At 49.9% G+C, this 20,139-nt stretch overlaps 1 protein-coding gene across 1 annotated transcript in view; it reads left to right on the forward strand.

Annotated features, from left to right (window-relative positions):
• Window positions 1-20,139, forward strand: part of LOC140388578 (inactive dipeptidyl peptidase 10-like) — a 1,987,526-nt gene that overhangs the window by 1,929,022 nt on the left and 38,365 nt on the right. The window contains exon 20 of the mRNA XM_072473003.1: window positions 3,654-3,848. Within this exon, the coding sequence (XP_072329104.1) occupies window positions 3,654-3,848 (195 nt within the window). The remainder of the gene's footprint in view (window positions 1-3,653; window positions 3,849-20,139) is intronic.

Consider the following 20,139-nt stretch of genomic DNA (forward strand, 5'->3'; position numbering starts at 1 on the left):
TGGATTTCTCTGCACCTTTAGGGGCCAAGCCCTCACCTATAGGGCTAGGCCCGCACTGGAGTGGTTGCTGTCCCGCCGGCTGGCGTGGAAGGCCTTTGGCGCCACGCCAGCCGGGGCCGAAGGGACTCCGCCAGCTGGCGGAAGTCCACGCATGTGCGGGAGCGTCAGCGGCTGCTGACGTCATCCCCGCGCATGCGCAGGGGGGGTCACCTATGCGTCGGCCATCACGGAGACCTACACGGCCGACGCGTAGTAAAAGGGTGCCCCCACGGCACAGGCCCGCCCGTGGATCGGTGGGCCCCGATCGCGGGCCAGACCACCGTGGGGGCACTCCCCGGGGCTAGATCGCCCCGCGCCCCCGCCAGGACCCCGGGGCCTGCTCGCGCCGCCTGGTCCCGCCAGTAAGGAAGGTGGTTTAATTCACGCCGGTGGGACTGGCATTGCAGCAGCGGGACTTCGGCCCATCGCAGGCCGTAGGGGGGGGGCCGCCGACTGGCGCGGCGCGATTCCCGCTCCCGCTGAATCTCCGGTGCCGGAGAATTCGGCGGCCGGCGGGGGCAGGGTTCACACCGCCCCCCGGCGATTCTCCGACCCGGCGGGGGGTCGGAGGATCCCGCCCCAGGTTTCTACAAATGCAATTAGCCTCTTTCAAATGCACTCTAATTTTTCCTAACATTAGGTAAAACTATCTCATAATTTTTAGGTAAATTTCTAGCTTTAGTCATCAATGACAAACTCAATAATATAAAAGCAAAATACTGCGGATGTTGGAATCTGAAGCAAAAGCAAAGAATGTTTGAAAACTCAGCTGGTCTGGCAGCAAGGGGAGAATATGGAGTTTTAAGTTTTGCATCCATGTGACTCTTCTTCGGAGCTGAAGAGAGGGAGAAATGTGTTGGGTTATATACAGTATAAGGGGGATGGAACAACTGGAACAAAGTAGGTTGTCAGTGATTAGTGGGAGCCAGGAGACATGGTAACAAAGATGTTGCAAAACGTAAGGACAAGTGACAGGTGGTCTATGGAGAAGGAGGAGGGAGAGCTTTTGCATTGGGACCAAAAAATGTTTGGGATATATGAAAAATAGTTAAAGATGGAGGAGAAAGGCACAGTCTAAAGTTGTTGAACTCAATGTTGAGTCCTGAGGGCTGGAAAGAGAAACAGACTTAATGGGTGCAATCAGAGTCCCGTTCTGGGCGGGATAAGTGCCAGGAACGACCCCACTATCGAATGGAACTCTGTTATTTTTTCAGGCCTCAGAGGGGAATACCCAGCCAAGGCTGCATTCAGTCGCAATTCCTGCACTGAGGAGCTCCGCTCCTCAGTGCAAGAAGAGATCAATTGTGCCCTAATCTCTCGACCCCCCGAGGGGACCCCCGGATCCCCCCAAGGCCCACCTCATACGGCCAGTGCACGCCGGGTCCAGTCCCCGGCACAAGAAAAATTCCACCTTGGCACGACCAGCCTGGCACTCTGGCAGTTCGCCTTCTAGCCTGGCAGTGCCACCTGGGCACCCTGGCAGTGCCAGGTTGGCAGCAGAATGTCACTGCCAGGGTGCACAGGTGACACTTCCAGGGTGCCAAGCTGACAGTGCTACAGTGTCCAGGTGGCAGCAGCAGTGCCAAGATACCAGGCTGCCTAGAGGCCTCTGATCACCTGGAAGACACCCTTCAAGTGCTGTTCCGACTGGTCGCTCTTTGTGGTGACCAGTGCTAAACGGTGCCTGGCTGGGGTCTCTTTGGTGAGGCTGGTCGACCCCAGGGGCCGGTTAGATCTGGTGTCGGCATAGTTAAATGAGCTGTTAAGCTCACCTAACTAAGCAAGTCTGGATCCTGCCCATTGTGTTGGGATCTGCCACCACAAGAGATCTCGTTAAGCGGGGCATAACGACCTTCGGGAATCCCGGAAGAGGCGTCTCACAGGATCTACCTGCCACGTCCTATCCCGGTTCCGGCGGAACACAGCCGACAAATCGCGCTCAAAGTTTCAAGTCCAATATGACTCCTCTTCAGAACTATTCTGTCCACAGATGCTGCCAGACCTGCTGAGCTTTTCCAGCACTGTGTGTTTTTATTTCAGATTTCCAGTGTTTATACCATTTTGTTTTTATGCTAGTTGCATTTTGTAGCTATAGAGTCACAACAAGAAACATTTTTCTCCAGAGGCAACCTGGCATTATAATTGGGATGTTATAAAGATTGTTTAAAAAGGTTTCCTGTCAAAAAAGAAAATGTGGTTGTCATTAGTTTGTATATTTAAACAAAGATGATTAGGAGGTGAAGGGGACAAATAAACAAAACAGAAGCAGAAATGAAAAATATTCTCAGCAAGTGCTCTCCACTTTCCATCTCCCAACAGTCCACTAACTGGACAGTGAAGAAAGAGTACTTGAAGAACCTCCGGCTATGATTAAATTGAGAGAGATATGTAATGAAAGGAAAAAAGAACATAAATAATATAGCACATTTCACGACCTTAGAATTCCCCAAAGTGCTTCAGAGCTAACATTTGAAGCGTAGTCACTGTTGTAATAAAGGGAAGTAAGAAAACAAATCTTCACACAACCAGATCGCACAAACTGCAATGGGACAGTGAGTAGAAATCCGTGTTTTTTTACTGAATGTTGGCTGAGGGATAAATATTGTCCACTCAGAAGAACTTGACTGCTCTTCTAAATAGTGCAGTGAGGTATTTCACACTCACCTGCGAGAAAGAACTGGTCCTAGGTTTACAGGTCAAAGCGAGAGACAGCCCTACCAGCAGTGCAGCGCTCCCGCATTGGCGTGTCAACCTAGATTTTGTTTTCCAAGACTCTGGAGGAGAATTTGAAGCCACAACCTTCTGACTCTGAGGAGAGAGTGCTTGCACTGAACTGCAGCTGACAACTATCCAGGGGTTTTCCTCCTGGTGGTGAAAGTTCAAATGTAATCCAGGATGAACAGCTTTCTAGTATCAGAGGGCTGGCCACCCCAGATGGTCTGGTCCATCTCGAGGGTCGAGCTACATTAACATTTCACAGGTGAGCTACTTATCCCCAAGGCTTCAGGCCTGCACAGGATCAGGACAACAGAAAGGTTTTTCCGGACTACAAATAGGGAGAGGGATGACTGTCAACAGTGTGGGAGGGAGATTAATGGAATGAGGTGGAGACCAAATGGACTGGGAAAATTTTCCTTGTGGAACCCAGAGATTTGTCTGGGCCTCACAAAAATAGTTTTAGACTTACCTTTTTGGGATCACTTTCCATTGGCTGGTAGATGTGGGGTAGCTGACATCAATAAAAGTTGACATCTTCCCTCCATCTCAGTGGTGCATTTATGGTACAGCCTTAAACTGCAGCAAATCAACATTTATGGCTGTAATGGAAGCAGAGCTACAGTTTGACCTGAACACTGATCTCAGATAGAAAGATGTTTCTTCCACCAAGACACATGCTGACCCAGTTATGATTAAGATAGATAGAAATATTCATTACTTGGCTATCAAAATCCTGCCACAGGGCATATGATGATATAAGTTGCTTACAAGAAAGCAATGATGCAGTTTCTTTATGGGATATTCCCGATGTTTTAAACTTTAATGCTTTACATAACCAGCTGAATGCACTGAAGGATTGTCAATAATAATTGCCATTCTTGTATTGGTATTTGCAGTGACGGAGCCCCAGGGAGCCAGTTGGTCACTGATAAGTTTTGGATTGACTGGGAGTCAGTACTTGTCAGCTCTGATAATGTCATCCTTGCTCGCTTTGATGGCCGTGGGAGTGGTTTTCAAGGGCTTAAAATTCTTCAGGACATCCATCGAAGGTTGGGGACGGTGGAAGTCAAAGACCAAATTACAGCAGTGCAGTATGTATTTTAATATGTGTTGGACTGTTTTTCTGCCTTTCTATCAAGGGTCACTGTCTTTAATTTAAAAAAAACACACATTATCTGTTGGAGCATGGAGATATATAAAAGGAGTGAATGTCATTTTCTTCCTCTGAAGATGTGATGGGATAAGGCAATTTAGAACAATTTATATCATTGCATTGCCTGCTTCACAAAACCTTTTTTTAATTTACATTTCTTCGTAAGTTCAGTGTTCCTTTCAATCAAAATACATTTTCGTTAATGTTTCCAGGTCAAAAAATTGACTTCCACTACAGCAGCAATTAATTGTGATTTGTCATTAAAAAGGAAGTTGCTTAAGTCTATGAAAAATATACACAATTAATATTGGGTGAAGTGTAATTTTGAGTTACTAATTCTGAGAACAGGTTCTTTGATATCTATGCTCCCTTTTGATTTTTCCAGCCCATCTCATCATCCTAACATTAGTGAGAAGTCAGGAATTCTCACTGCGGAGAAATGTATCTTGCTGCCATTGTTACAATTGACATGGCAATGGCAAACCCTATTCTCGTGGACTCCAAATGTCACTTTGGAATCATACCCTTCAGAAATAGGCCAGACCCGGTTGAAAAAAAAACAGGTTTTATTTTGGAATCTATCCATCATCGCTTTAAATTTTGCTACCCATTGTTACTTGTCTTGTCTTTTCTAAAGGACAAAACTTGGCTTTTTCCCAAATCAAACCCATAGCGTCCAAAGTTAAGTTGCTATTTTGAGTTGCCTATTTTTGCTAATGATGTTACTAAAATTGGTGTCAGGTTATTACCCAGGATCCTATGAGTGAACTACGACTATAAGACCACTACGACCACTTTTCTTGACTGTTAAAATTATACGATTCACCAGGAGCATGTGACCATCCTTCACTACAACAATATAATTTTATACACATTTAGTCAGCTGTCCTGATGATATAGGAGAGAGATTTGGAATTAGATGAGTTGAGGCACTGGCAGAGCTGGGTGATATTATTGAAGTGGAATTATGCAGCCTTCCCTTTGGAGAAGTTGTGGTGTTATGGGCCAGGGTTTAGAGAACCCCAAATTGCATCATGGAGTTCACCTGATCCCCAACTTTTAATAGATTGTGGTATGGGGAGCACATTGCCCACTCTACAGGTGTGATGCAGCAGAAATGGAAAAGTATTTTTTAAAGCAAAACAATGTTTATTCTATGAACTCAAGTTAACCTTTTTAAAACATACAGTGAACATCTTAGCAACCATCAATTCAAATACAACCCCCAAAGAATACAATACTAAGTAATCCTTACTAACTTCCCAAACAGCATCCAGAAGACAAAAGAAACACCTTTTAACAGAAGCACATCAGGTTTACATTCACTACTGAAAACAATTATAATTCCAAATTCACCAAATGATCAAGAGATAGTATTTTCATGGCAGAGAGCTCAACAGTACACCTGCTTTGTCTGGCTTCAGCTCCAACACTGAAAACTAAACTAAAACACACCCTGCAGCAAACAGTCTAAAGCGAAAGTAAAACGCTGACAGACAGCCCAGCTCCACCCACACTCTGACATCACTGATAAACATCCATTTCTTAAAGGTACATTTCTTAAACACTCATTTCTTAAAGGTACTCTCACATGACACCTCCCCCCAAGAATAAAAACCCATCAACTTCAAGATGGTTTCATTTTTCCCCTTTTCACTTTCCTTTCAGAAATGCACACAGTAAATATACTTTATCGTTTCAAAAAACAACACACGCAAAGAGGTATAATAATATAGTCCATTTTTTTTTTCGTTCGTCTTCCTCCAACTGAAATCCTTCTCGATTGACAGTCTCATTGAACAAGAAGGTCTCTGCATGATCCATCCATTCCTCTACGCCTCGGCATGTCTCTTTAAAGTCAGATACTTTATTCAATCTGATCACAGAGTCCCCTGCAATTCTCCAACACTTGAGCATTGGTTATCACAGCTTTCAGACAGTCAAATGCCTGTTGAAACTCCGCTGTCCATTGAAATTTTTGACGTTTCTTCAGCAAGTCCATCAGTGGAGCAATCACGCCACAAAACGTTTACACAAATGTTCGATCAAGTCCACTCATGCCAAGAACTCGCATTATTTCCCTTCGTCTTGAGGGTATTGCAAACTCCTCAATAACTTTTGGTTTCACATCCCGTGTGACCATTCGACCCTGCCCGATTGTATGGCCAAGGAAAGTGACTTGGGCTTATCCAAATTCACTTTTGGTTAGGTTTATCACCAAAACCGCCTCCTGAAGTCGATCAAAGAACTCTATCAGATTTTAAAATATTCTTTCCATGTCTGGCTGAAAATTACCAGATCGTCGATGTATACCGCACAATTGGGTAATCCTGAAACAACTTTGTTAGTTAACCGTTGAAATGTGGCTGGAGCGTTTTTCATGCCAAATGGCATAACTTTGAATTGGTATATACCATCTGGTATCTCCTTTGCCCTTTCGGATAAAGGTACCTGCCAGTAACCTTTAAGTAAATCCAGTTTGGAAATAAAAGCTGATTGTCCCACTTTCTCAATGCAATCCTCCAAACGTGGGATAGGATAAGAGTCCACTCTTGTAACTGCATTAACCTTTCTATAGTCCACACACAACCGTTGGGTACCGTCTGGTTTAGGTATCATCACTATGGGTGAGCTCCATTGGCTGCAACTCACTTCAATTATGCCATTTTTAAGCATACTCTCAATCTCTCTGTTAACCTGTGCCAATTTTAAAGGGTTAAGTCTATATGGATGTTGTTTGATTGGAACAGCATTTCCCACATCTACATCATGTATAGCCATTGTAGTACTTCCCAATTTATCTCCACAAACTTGCCCATGTATTATCAATAACTCTTTCAAGTCAGTTTGTTTTTCCTCTGGAAGGTAACTCAACAATTTATCCCAATATTTAAGAACATCCTCATTTCCAATTTAATTTGAGGTATGTCAAATTCACAGTCATCTGGATTTGGTTCGTCACTTTGAGTTAGAATCATTAAAACCTCCGCCTTTTTCTCTCCTTCCCTTTAAAAGTACCTTTTAAGCATATTAATATGACACACTCGGTGAGTCTTCCTTCTACCTGGTGTTTTTACCACATAATTCACCTCACTTAATTTCTTTTCAATCTGATAAGGTCCACAAAACCTAGCTTTTAAAGGCTCACCTACCACTGGTAACAACACTAAAACTTTATCTCCACTGGCAAAACTACAAATTTTGGATTTCTTGTCCGTGACCCGTTTCATCACATTTTGTGCAACTTTCAAATGTTGTCTAGCCAATTCACCTGCTCTATTTAATTGTTCCCTAAAATCTGACACGTAATCCAATAATGTAATTTCTGGGGCGTCATTCTCCGACCCCCCCGCCGGGTCGGAGAATGGCCGTTGGCCGCCGTGAATCCCGCCCCCGCCGAAGTCTCCGAAGGGAGAAAAGTCGGCGGGGCGTTAATGGCGCCGCTGCCGCGGAGAATGTCACGGGTCTGCGCAAGGCAGCCGATTTTCGCCCTGCCGATATTCTCCCTTCCGGATGGGCCGAAGTCCCGTCGACGTGATGACCGTTCACGTCGACGTGAATCAAACCTCCTTTTCATCGGCGTGACCCGGTGCTCCAGGCTCACGTCGACCAGCGAGGAGGTGAGTGACGGCCTGGGGGGTTGGCTCTGGGCAGGAAATGGCGTGGCCGCAGACTGATTGCATGAGGAGAGGTGTGTCTCGGCGTGTGTGTGTGTGTGCAGCGGGGGGGGGGGGGGGGTGGTTAGAATAGGCTGGGCTCCGGGGGAGTGCCGGGAGGGGGTCCGTGCTGGGGTGGAGGTTGGGGGTTGGAGGGAGTCCGTGCCGGGGTGGAGGTTGGGGGGAGAGGTCCGTGCTGGGGTGGAGGTTGGGGGGGGGGGTCCGTGCTGGGGTGGAGGTTGGGGGTTGGAGGGGGTCCGTGCCGGGGTGGAGGTTGGGGGGGGGGTTCATGCTGGGGTGGAGGTTGGGGGTTGGAGGGGGTCCGTGCTGGGGTGGGGTGGAGGTTGGGGGTTGGAGGGGGTCCGTGCCGGGGAGGAGGTTGGGGGGGGGTCCGTGCTGGGGTGGAGGTTGGGGAGGGGGTCCGTGCCGAGGAGGGTGATGGGAGGGCAAATGAGTTGGTCCACCTGGCCAGGTGCCAGCCTCCAACAGTTGGACCCATGCGGTCCATGCCACCTGGCTGGGGGGAGGAGGGGATATGGGCAATGATGACATGTCGTCGTTCCCCTCCCCCCCACCAGGCCGTCATGTTTTCAGATCATCCAGCGATGTTGGCCGCCGTGGTGGCAGCCGCTCATGTCTATGTTGCCCTGGATGAGGAGGAGGAGGAGCGTGCCAGAGAGGCGGCGCAGGCTGCCGCAGAGGGGCAGGCGGCAGCCGCCCAGGCTGGAGGGACACCTGACCGACAGGACGAGGAGGGGGAGGAGGACGTCGCGGCCCCGCCAGTCATACCAGGACCCTACGGACCGGGAATGCAGGAGGAGACACCGGATGAGCCGGGAAACCGTGTCACACATCTGGCACCTGCTGGCACACCTGTCACCGCGTGGCACTGGCGGGGGACACCCTCTCCCCGTGTCCGTCAAGGTTACGGTGGCCCTGAACTTTTATGCAACGGGGTCATTCCAGGCACCGAGTGGGGACCTGTCCGGCATATCGCAGACATCGGTGCACCGGTGCATCCGGGCAGTGACAGATGCCCTTTATGCCATGGCGCACCGCTACATCCGCTTCCCCGTGGACCGGGCCAGCCAAGATGCCCGGGCCGTGGGCTTCTCTGCCGTGGCCGGGTTCCCCATGGTCCAGGGCGCGATCGATGGGATGCACGTCGCCGTGCGGCCACCTGCAGATAACAGGGCCGTGTTCACTAATAGGAAGGGAACCTATTCGATGAACGTACAGGTGGTCTGCGACCACCGCATGATGATCCTGCACGTCTGCGCCCGTCACCCAGGCAGTGTACACGACTCATTCGTGTTGTCGCGGTCATCCATCCCCGGCATGTACGAGGGACGCCATCCCCGGCTGAGGGGCTGGTTGCTGGGCGACAGGGGCTACCCATTGCGATCGTGGCTGATGACGCCTATACGGAGGCCACGCCATGAGGCGGAGAACCGCTACAATGATGCCCATGTAGCGACAAGGGGAGTGATCGAGAGGTGCTTTGGCCTGCTGAAGATGCGTTTCAGGTGCCTGGACCTCTCTGGGGGCGCCCTCCAGTATCGGTCAGATAGGGTCGGCCGCATCATTGTGGTGTGCTGCGTCCTGCACAACATAGCCCAGCAGAGGGGCGATGTGCCGCAGGCAGAGGAGGGCGGAGTGGAGGAGCAGCAGGAAGAGGCACAGTCCTCTGAGGGGGATGGGGGCAATGGTCAGGGCAGACGGGGTAGACACAGGCGGGTGGCTGTCCACCGTTACCGGCTGGCCCAGCGGGCACGGGACAGACTGATAGCCGCCCGCTTCACTGACTAGATGGGCGTGGGAATCGGGTAGTATGGCCACAGACCGCACGCCATGGCAACAGCCGACCACCCACACCCCCCACCCATCCACCCACCCAGCACCCTCACCCCCCTCCCCAACCCCACACACCCTACCCGCATGCACACCACCCCCCCCCCCATTGCCGATCCACCGGCGGCACAACGGGCCGGGCTCACCAAGTTGCGGGTGGACGCGTGTCTATCGCAGGCCATGGAGGATGATGACAACCCGCCCTGCGATGAGCTCCTGGCTCTACATCGTTGGACTATGTCTGACCCATGGCCACAGTACCACCATCCACCCGGACCATCCCTGCATGCGGCTGTGACACTGCAGCGCACGGTCCCGTCCTCTGCCCAGGGGATGTTGATGGCGGCCCAGGGGGAAGGGGGCAGACTCACCTGGGGCTGAGGTAAGACCACCCCTCACACACACACTTGCGCTCAACGTACATGACACGCCCGCACACTTTGGACAGAGCACAAAGGCAGCTTCGGTAGGTGTAACATTGACTTTAATAACCAAAGGAGTTCATGCACGTGCCCTAGCCCCTAAAACTCATCTGTGCCCTGCACCCGTGCCAACTTACTCAGTGTCTAATTGTTTGGCCTAACGGGCCCTTTGACTACGTCTACGTGGTTCCCCAGACGGTACAGCAGAACTGGAGGTGGACTCCTGTGATTCCTGCCCTCTGACACTGGATCCCTTTGGCGGCCGTTTCCTGGGGCGTCCTGCCCTAGCTGGGCCAGGCTGCGGCCCGGGCGACTGGGATGGCAAGCTGCCAGCCTGTCCTGCCCGTTGCCCACCCGATGCACCTGGGACGGAAGGGGGGGAGTCCGAGGTGTCGCGGTGTACCGGGACCTCCCCTACAGAGGGAGCCGGGACGGACCACACCACCTCCTCCTCCCTCGGGGTGCCCGATGGCCCCCAGGCCTCTACATGGGTGGGGGATGCGAACGGACTGGCCATCCGACGCCCCCCCGACATCTGGCGCTGCCAGTCCTGGAGGCCCGTGCTGGTATCGACAGGGGTCTGCAGGTTTGCAGCCATGGAGCCCAGGGTGTTGTCAAACCCTGTCTGTGACAGTGCGACGCCGGCTCGCACATGGCCACTGGCGCCCATGCCCTCAGCGATGGCCTGCTGAGACTGGGCCATGGCCTGCTGAGACTCGGCCATGGCCTGCAGAGACTGGGCCATGGCCTGCAGAGACTGGGCTATGGCCTGCTGAGACTGGGCCATGGCCTGCTGAGACTGGGCTATGGCGTTGAGCGCCTCTGCCATCTGGCGCTGGCACTGGCTCATGGCCTCCTGTGAGAGGGCAGCCATTTCCTGGGCCACAGACGCCGCCTGCACGGAAGGCCCCAGGCCTCGCAAACCGTTCCCCATGTCTGACACCGTCGCACCCATTGCCTCCACCGCGGACGCCACCCGTGCGGTGTCAGCCTGGGTGTCACGCATGACCGGGACCACTCCCAGCTCCTGGACGTGGGTGGACTCCTCCACCTGCGACCGCAGCCGCCGCAAGCCACCCGTCACCCTCTTCGCTCGTCTCCGGGTCGGTGGTTGCATCGGATCTATGTGTGGGTGTGGTAACTGCAGGAACCCGGGATCCATCTGGGCGGCAGATGTTCGCTTGGCCTGGGCTGCCCTCCGACCGCCCGGTCCCTCTGCTGCTCCTACCTCCACCTGCTGTACCGGGACGGCTGTGTTGTGCGCACCAGTGAGTGTACCAGACGCCTCATCACTAAAGTGCCCAACCGTGGTGAGTGTTTCTGCGATGGTGGAGGGTGTTGGTGACAGCAGTGGCGTTGTGTCGTGCTCTTCGTCCCACTCTGACTCCATGGCACTTTGGGGTGGGGGTTCGTCTCCACCCATCCACTCTGAGTCACTGTCCGGTATTTCGTCTTCCCGGGTAGGGGTGTCCTGGGTAGTGCTGTCCCGGGTAGTGCTGTCCCGGGTAGTGCTGTCCCGGGTAGGGGTGTCCTGGGTAGTGCTGTCCCGGGTAGGGGTGTCCTGGGTAGTGCTGTCCTGGGTAGTGGTGTCCTGGGTAGTGGTGTCCTGGCTCGGATGTGACGGGGGCCTGTGGCTGCCCCCCTCATCGCTGGGTGGTCACTCCCGCACGTGACGGGGGTGTCGTCTCCCTGTTGCTCCAGGTCTCTCCGTCTCCCGTGGTGTGCGAGGGGCATCCTGCGGGCGTCGCATGCTGGAGGGTCCGGGTCTCTCCGTCTCCCGTGGTGTGCGAGGGGCATCCTGCGGGCATCGCATGCTGGAGGGTCCGGGTCTCTCCGTCTCCCGTGGTGTGCGAGGGGCATCCTGCGGGCGTCGCATGCTGGAGGGTCCGGGTCTCTCCGTCTCCCGTGGTCTCCGAGGGGCATCCTGCGGGCGTCGCATGCTGGAGGGTGCGGGTCTCTCCGTCTCCCGTGGTGTGCGAGGGGCATCCTGCGGGCGTCGCATGCTGGAGGGTCCGGGTCTCTCCGTCTCCCGTGGTCTCCGAGAGGCATCCTGCGGGCGTCGCATGCTGGAGGGTGCGGGTCTCTCCGTCTCCTGTGGTCTCCGAGGGGCATCCTGCGGGCAGTGTGCATCTGCGGGGATGGGTGCCTGGACGTTTGGTCCTGCGATACACAATGAAGCATGCATGGTTAGACATCAGGCAGTGATCAGGTGATATGGGGGAGGGGGATATAGGGGAGGAGGGATATGGGGACGGGCTGTTGGTGGCTCACTTGCTGGTGGGCCCCCGACCTCTGCATCAGCAACCTCCCGGTCCTCAGGTCCGCCAGCCAGTTCCAGGGCCCTTTCCTCGTGTACGGTCAGTGGCCTCTCATCAGCGGGCCCTCCTCCAGTCCTCACATGCTCCCTATTGTTGTGTGCGCGCTTGTCCTGTGGGGGGGGGGGGGGTGGCAGGGGTAAAAGGCAACAGTGTTAGGCAGGTATATGAATGCACGCCATCGGTTGCGCGTGCATTGCAGAGGTTAAGGTTAGGGCTGGATTCACTTGGGGATATGGGGGAGGGGGGATATGGGGGAGGGGGTGATATGGGGGATATGGGGGAGGGGGGATATGGGGGAAGGGGGGATATGGGGGATATGGGGGAGGGGGGATATGGGGGAGGGGGGATATGGGGGAGGGGGGATATGGGGGATATGGGGGAGGGGGGATATGGGGAGGGGGGATATGGGGGATATGGGGGAGGGGGGATATGGGGGATATGGGGGAGGGGGGATATGGGGGAGTGGGGATATGGGGGAGGGGGGATATGGGGGAGGGGGGATATGGGGGAGGGGGGATATGGGGGATATGGGGGAGGGGGGATATGGGGATATGGGGGAGGGGGGATATGGGGGATATGGGGGAGGGGGGATATGGGGGAGGGGGGATATGGGGGAGGGGGGATATGGGGGATATGGGGGAGGCTCACCCTGCCTGCTCTGACGAGGTCGTTCACCTTCTTGTGGCACTGGGTGCCTGTCCGTTTTGTCAGGGCCACAGCAGTGACGGCCTCTGCCACTTCCCTCCACAGACGCCGGCTGTGGCGTGGGGCAACTCTGCGGCCGTGCCCGGGATACAGGGCGTCCCTCCTCTGCTCCACCGCGTCCAGGAGCGCCTCCACATCGCGTGACTCGAACCTCGGGGCTGAGCGACGGCCAGCCATCCAGTCGGGTGTTCCGGTCGGGTGTTCCGGTCGGTTGGGGGGGGAGCAGCGCGGCCTTATGAGCCGTCACGCCGTGCAGCGCGTATGACGCTGCACGGCGTGAACCACTGCGCAGGCGCGGATCCCGTTACGTCGCTACTAGCCCATTTCGGGCCGGAGACTATCGTCCCATTTTTATGACGTGACGCAAGTGGGATTTGTGCTGTTTTTTGCGCCGATCGGCGGAATTTCGCCCCTGATTTCTCACTCACCAATTTTCCCTAAATCAATTTAAGTGGTCCTCTTACATCATGACCAAAAATTTGTTCAAAAGGACTGAATTTGGTTGACTCATTTGGTGTATCCCTAATTGCAAACAGTACGACTGGAATTCCTTTATCCTAATCCTCTGGATAATCTTGCCAATAAGCCCTCAACATTGTCTTTAATGTCTGATGCCACCTATCTAACGCTCCCTGCGATTCTGAATGGTACGCAGTTGATTTAAATTGTTTTATTCCTAAGCTATCCATAACCTCTTTGAATAACCTTGTGGTAACATTTGATTCTTGATCCAATTGTATTTCTGTGGGTAGTCCATATCTAGTAAAGAATTTAAGTAACTCCTCCACAATCTTTTTAGTTGTAATATTACATACTGGAATGGCCTCTGGAAACCTAGTAGACACATACATTATCGTCAAAAGATATTGATTCCCATCTTTCATTTTAGGAAGCGGTCCTACGCAATTAATTAGGACCCTTGTAAAAGGTTCCTCAAATGCTGGAATGGGTATTAAGGGCGCTGGTTTTATCACTGCTTGAGGTTTCCCTATCACTTGACATGTGTGACATGATTGACAAAATTGAACTACATCTTTATGTAGTCCAGGCCAATAAAAATGTTTTTGTATTTTAGCTTGAGTTTTCCTTATTCCCAAATGACCTCCCACTGGTACCTCATGTGCAACTCACAACACCTCCTTTCTATACCCTACCGGCAATACTACTTGATGAACTTCTGCCCACTTTTCATCCGCCTGCATATGTAAAGGTCTCCATTTCCTCATCAAGACATCACTTTTACGGTAATAACACTCTGGTATACACTCAGATTCCTCTTCCGTATATGCTTTCTGATACATCCGTTTTATTTAGAACATAGAACAGTACAGCACAGAACAGGCCTTTCGGCCCTCGATGTTGTGCCGAACCTTATCCAAAACCAAGATCAAGCTTTCCCACTCCCTGTCATTCTGGTGTGCTCCATGTGCCTATCCAATAACCACTTGAAAGTTCCTAAAGTGTCCGACTCCACTATCACAGCAAACAGTCCATTCCACGCCCTAACCACTCTCTGAGTAAAGAACCTACCTCGGACATCCCTCCTTTTTCTCCCACCCTGAACCTTATTGTTGTGCCCCCTTGTAACAGCTTCATCCACCCGAGGAAATAGTCTCTGAACGTCCACTCTATCTATCCCCCTCATCATCTTACAAACCTCTATTAAGTCGCCTCTCATCCTCCTCCGCTCCAAAGAGAAAAGCCCTAGCTCCCTCAACCTTTCCTCATAAGACCTATTCTCCAAACCAGGCAGCATCCTGATAAATCTCCTTTGCACCCTTTCCAATGCTTCCACATCCTTCCTATAGTTAGGTGACCAGAACTGCACACAATACTCCAAATGTGGTCTCACCAGGGTCATGTATAGTTGCAGCATAACCCCACGGCTCTTAAACTCAAGCCCCCTATTAATAAACACTAACACACTATAGGCCTTCTTCACGGCTCTATCCACTTGAGTGGAAACCTTCAGAGATCTGTGGACATGAACCCCAAGATCTCCATGTTCCTCCACATTCCTCAGAACCCTGCCGTTGACCCTGTAATCCGCATTCAAAATTTTCCTACCAAAATGAATCACCTCGCACTTGTCAGGGTTAAACTCCATCTGCCATTTTTCGGCCCAGCTCTGCATCCTATCAATGTCTCTTTGCAGCCTACAACAGCCCTCCACCTCATCCACTACTCCACCAATCTTGGTGTCATCAGCAAATTTACTGACCCACCCTACAACCCCCTCCTCCAAGTCATTGATAAAAATCACAAAAAGCAGAGGACCCAGCACTGATCCCTGTGGTACACCGCTGGTAACTGGTCTCCAGTCTGAAAATTTTCCATCCACCACCACCCTCTGTCTTCTATGTGGCAGCCTGTTATTTATCCAATTGGCCAAATTTCCCTCTATCCCACACCTCCTTACTTTCTTCATGAGCCGACCATGGGGAACCTTATCAAACGCCTTACTAAAATCCATGTATACGACATCAACTGCTCTACCTTCATCTATACAATTAATTACCGCCTCAAAGAATTCAATCAAGTTTGTGAGGCAAGACTTACCCTTCACGAATCCACATTGACTATCCCGGATTAAGCTGCATCTTTCCAAATGGTCATAAATCCTATCCTACAGGACCTTTTCCATTAGCTTACCGACCACCAAAGTAAGACTAACCGGCCTATAATTACCAGGATAATTCCTATTCCCTTTCTTGAACAGAGGAACAACATTTCCAGTCCTCTGGCACTATCCCCGTGGACAGTAAGGACCCAAAGATCAAAGCCAAAGGCTCTGAAATCACATCCTTTGCCTCCCAAAGAATCCTAGGATATATCCCACCTGGCCGAGGGGACTTGTCGACCCTAAGGTTTTTCAAAATTGCTAATACATCCTTCCTCAGAACATCGACCTCCTCCAGCCTACCCGCCTATATCACACTCTCATCCTCAAAAACATGGCCCCTCTCCTTGGTGAACACTGAAGAAAAGTATTCATTCAACGCCTCGCCTATCTCTTCTGACTCCATGCACAAGTTCCCACTACTGTCCTTGACCGGCCCTAACCTCACCCTGGTCATTCTTTTATTTCTCACATAAGAGTAAAAAGCCTTGGGGTTTTCCTTGATCCGACCCGCCAAGGACTTCTCTTGCCCCCTCCTAGCTCTTCTAAGCCCTTTTTTCAGCTCATTCCTTGCTACGTTGTAACCCTCAAGCAACCCAACTGAACCTTGTTTTCTCATCCTTACGTACACTTCCTTTTTGCTCTTGACAAGACATTCAACCTCTTTTGTGAACCATGGTTCCCTCACACGACAATTTCCTCCCTGCTTGACAAGGACACGCAGTATTTGTTCCTTGAACAAGCTCCACTTTTCATTTGTGCCTTTCCCTGACAGTTTCTGTTCCCATCTTATGCTCCCTAATTCTTGCCTAATCGCATCATAATTACCCCTGCCCCAATTAAAAAACCTTGCCCTGTCATATGGCCCTATCCCTCTCCATTGCAATAGTGAAAGCCTCCAAAGCGCTCCCACAAACAAATCAAACACTTGGCCCGGTTCATTACCCAGTACCAAATCCTATGTGGCCCCACCTCTTGTCGACCTATCCACATATTGTGTCAGGAAACCCTCCTGCACACATTGTACAAAAACTGCCCCATCCGAACTGTTCGACCTATAGAGGTTCCAATCAATATTTGGAAAGTTAAAGTCACCCATGACAACTACCCTGAGACCTCCACACTTATCCATAATCTGTTTTGCAATTTCTTCCTCCACATCTCTATTACTATTTGGGGGCCTATAGAAAACTCCTAACAACGTGACCACTCCTTTCCTATTTCTAACTTCAGCCCATATTACCTCAGTAGGCAGATACCCCTCGAACTGCCTTTCTGCAGCCGTTAAACTATCCTTGATTAACAATGCTACTCCTCCACCTCTTTTACCACCTTCCCTACTCTTACTGAAACATCTATACCCCAGAATTTCCAACAACCATTCCTGTCCCTGTTCTAACCATGTCTCCGTAATGCCCACAACATCGTAGTCCCAAGTACCAATCCACGCTCCAAGTTCACCTACCTTATCCGGATGCTCCTTGCATTGAAGTAGACACACTGCAACCCATAGATACACTTCTATATCCTTTTGTTGTCGCTCCGCCAATTTTCCTGAACTGAAAATATCCGCCTCATCCTCCACCTGTTCTTGTTATTTTTCAACCATCTGAGCAAAAATCATTTCTGATAATTGCACTTCCACTTCATCTTCTCTCTTTGATTTCTCCTCTTGTCTTAACCTGTGACCTTGTGACCTTGTTACTACACAATCCGGAAAAATCCCAGGATATTCATCCTTCAACACTTCAGTTATCTGATTGTTCACTGGCTTATCAACCACCGTAGGCATCATTCCCATCTGCGATCCAGCTATATCATTACCCAAGATAAACTGTATTCCTGGACAAGATAGTTTCTCTATTACTCCTACTAACACTTCACCACTCTTCACTGGACTTTCCAACCTTACCTTATATAATTGAACACTACTCCTCTCACCCTGAATTCCACATATTACCACCTTTTCTGGCAACATTCTTCCCAAACTACATAACTCCTCATCTCTTACTATTGAAGATTGACTAGCTCCCATATTACTTAAAATTGTGACTTCTTTACCTGCTCCTCCTGATACACTTGAGTAAACTTTACCCACACAAGTAAATTCTTTAAAGACATCTGGCACCTTCTTATCAATCACCTCTTGATCGGGCTGTACAATCTTTTGCACCTCCTTCACTTCGCTTGGGCTTTCCTTTACCACTTTAACAAACCCCACTGTCTTATCCTATTTTACCACATCAGCCTTCCCAGTGCTTTTCTTCAACCACCAACACTGTGACATTACATGGCCTAGTTTATTACAGTGAAAACATTTGAAACTTTTCATTTCTTTTCCACCCTCCTGGATTTCTTTTTTAATCTGAGGTACACTCTCCTTATTATCTGCCAACAGACCACCTTTACCTTTACCACTTGAGTATTTCTCATGTCCCCAGTTTCTATCCCTCACAGGCTGAAAGTGATGTTGGAAACCAAGCTTATGAACTAATTTATAATCATCTGCCATTTCTGCTGCTAATTTCGCAGTTTTAACCCTCTGCTTCATAGATTATCATAGAATTTACAGTGCAGAAGGAGGCCATTCGGCCCATCGAGTCTGCACCGGCTCTTGGAAAGAGCATCCTACCCAAGGTCAACACCTCCACCCTATCCCCATAACCCAGTAACCCCACCCAACACTAAGGGCAATTTTGGACACTAAGGGCAATTTATCATGGCCAATCCACCTAACCTGCACATCTTTGGACTGTGGGAGGAAACCGGAGCACCCGGAGGAAACCCACGCACACACGGGGAGGATGTGCAGACTCCGCACAGACAGTGACCCAAGCCGGAATCGAACCTGGGACCCTGGAGCTGTGAAGCAATTGTGGTATCCACAATGCTACCGTGCTGCTCTTCCACATGAGTTCTCACTACACCAGGAATTGAATTTTTAAACTCCAAAAGTATAATTTCTCTGAGAGCTTCATACGTTTGGTCTATTTTCAAAGCCCTTATCCACCTATCAAAATTACTCTGTTTGATCCTTTCAAACTCCATGTATGTTTGACCAAATTCTTTCCTTAAATTTCTAAACCTTTGTCTGTAAGCTTCAGGCACTAGTTCATATGCACCTAAGATGGATTTTTTCACCTCCTCATACGTCCCAGATACCTCCTCTGGTAGTAATGCAAACACTTCACTAGTCCTACCTACCAGCTTTGTTTGAATCAGTAATACCCACATGTCCTGTGGCCATTTCATTTGTTTAGCTACCTTCTCAAATGAAATGAAAAAGGCTTCCACCTCCTTCTCGTCGAATCTTGGCAATGCTTAGACATATTTAAATAGATCCCCACCAAGCCTTCAACTATGACGCTCTTTCTCACTATCCTCCTCACTATCATCCAACTGTATGTTTCCCTTTACGTCTGCCAATTTTAACTGACTGTCATGTTTCATGGCCATTATCTGAAGTTCAAACTCTCTCTTTATCTTTTTCCCTGATCTGTATCTCCCTTTCTCTTTCTGTTTGTTCTGCTTGGGCTATTCGTTCTTTTCTTCTTTCTTCTCTCTCTCGTTCTTTGTCCTCTCTCCCTCTTTCGTATTCAAGCCGCTTTAATTCTTTCTCATGTTCCATTTGTTTAAGTTGTAACTGAATTTTTGCCATTTCCAATGAGTCAAATTGTATCTCAGGCAACTTTAAATGCTTAGCAACCACCATAATTACCTCATCTTTTCGCATTTTGTCAGGTAATGTTAACTGCAATGTTTTTGTCAAATCGAACAGTCTGCTTTTAGTCTCTGTCCGTAAGATACTGCGTGTGACTGTCTCCACCCCCAAAAACTTCAGAGCCTCTGAAAGAGCCATTGTCCACAACACACTCCCTACTTAAACTAAAATACCACACCTGAAAAGCAACCACAATATGCTCACCCCTCACTGTCTTTAAGTTCACTAAGCCAATCCAATAGATAGACTTTTATCCCCATCGAGCCCCCAATTTGTTATGGGCCAGGGTTTAGAGAACCCCAAAGTGTATCATGGAGTTCACCTGACCCACAATTTTTAATAGATTGTGGTATGGGGAGCAGACGGCCCACTCTACAATTGAGGTACAGCAGAAATGGAAAAGTATTTTTAAAGCAAAACAATGTTTATTCTATGAACTCAGGTTAACCTTTTTAAAACATATAGTGAACATCTTAGCAACCATCAATTCAAATACAACCCCCAAAGAATACAACATTCAATAATCCTTAATAACTTCCCAAACAACATCCAGGAGACAAAATACACACCTTTTAACAGAAGCACATCAGGTTTCCATTCACTACTGAAAACATGTATAATTCCGAATTCACCAAATGATCAAGAGATAGTCTTTCATGGCAGAGAGATGCTTGGTCTGGCTTCAGCTCCAACACTGAAAATGAAATGAAAGCACACCCTGCAGCAAACAGCCTAAAACGAAAGTAAAAAGCTGACAGACAGCCCAGCTCCACCCACACTCTGACATCACTGATAAACACCCATTTCTTAAAGGTACATTTCTTAAACACCCATTTCTTATAGGTACTCTCACATGACAGTGGGCTCAAAATTTCAGCTTAGGAGCAAGTAAATTGTTATGGTTCCAAACAGCTTGATAGGCAGTGACAATGGAGG

The sequence above is a fragment of the Scyliorhinus torazame genome, chromosome 2 (assembly GCF_047496885.1).
Source record: "Scyliorhinus torazame isolate Kashiwa2021f chromosome 2, sScyTor2.1, whole genome shotgun sequence".
In the NCBI taxonomy this organism is placed as follows: Eukaryota; Metazoa; Chordata; class Chondrichthyes; order Carcharhiniformes; family Scyliorhinidae; genus Scyliorhinus; species Scyliorhinus torazame.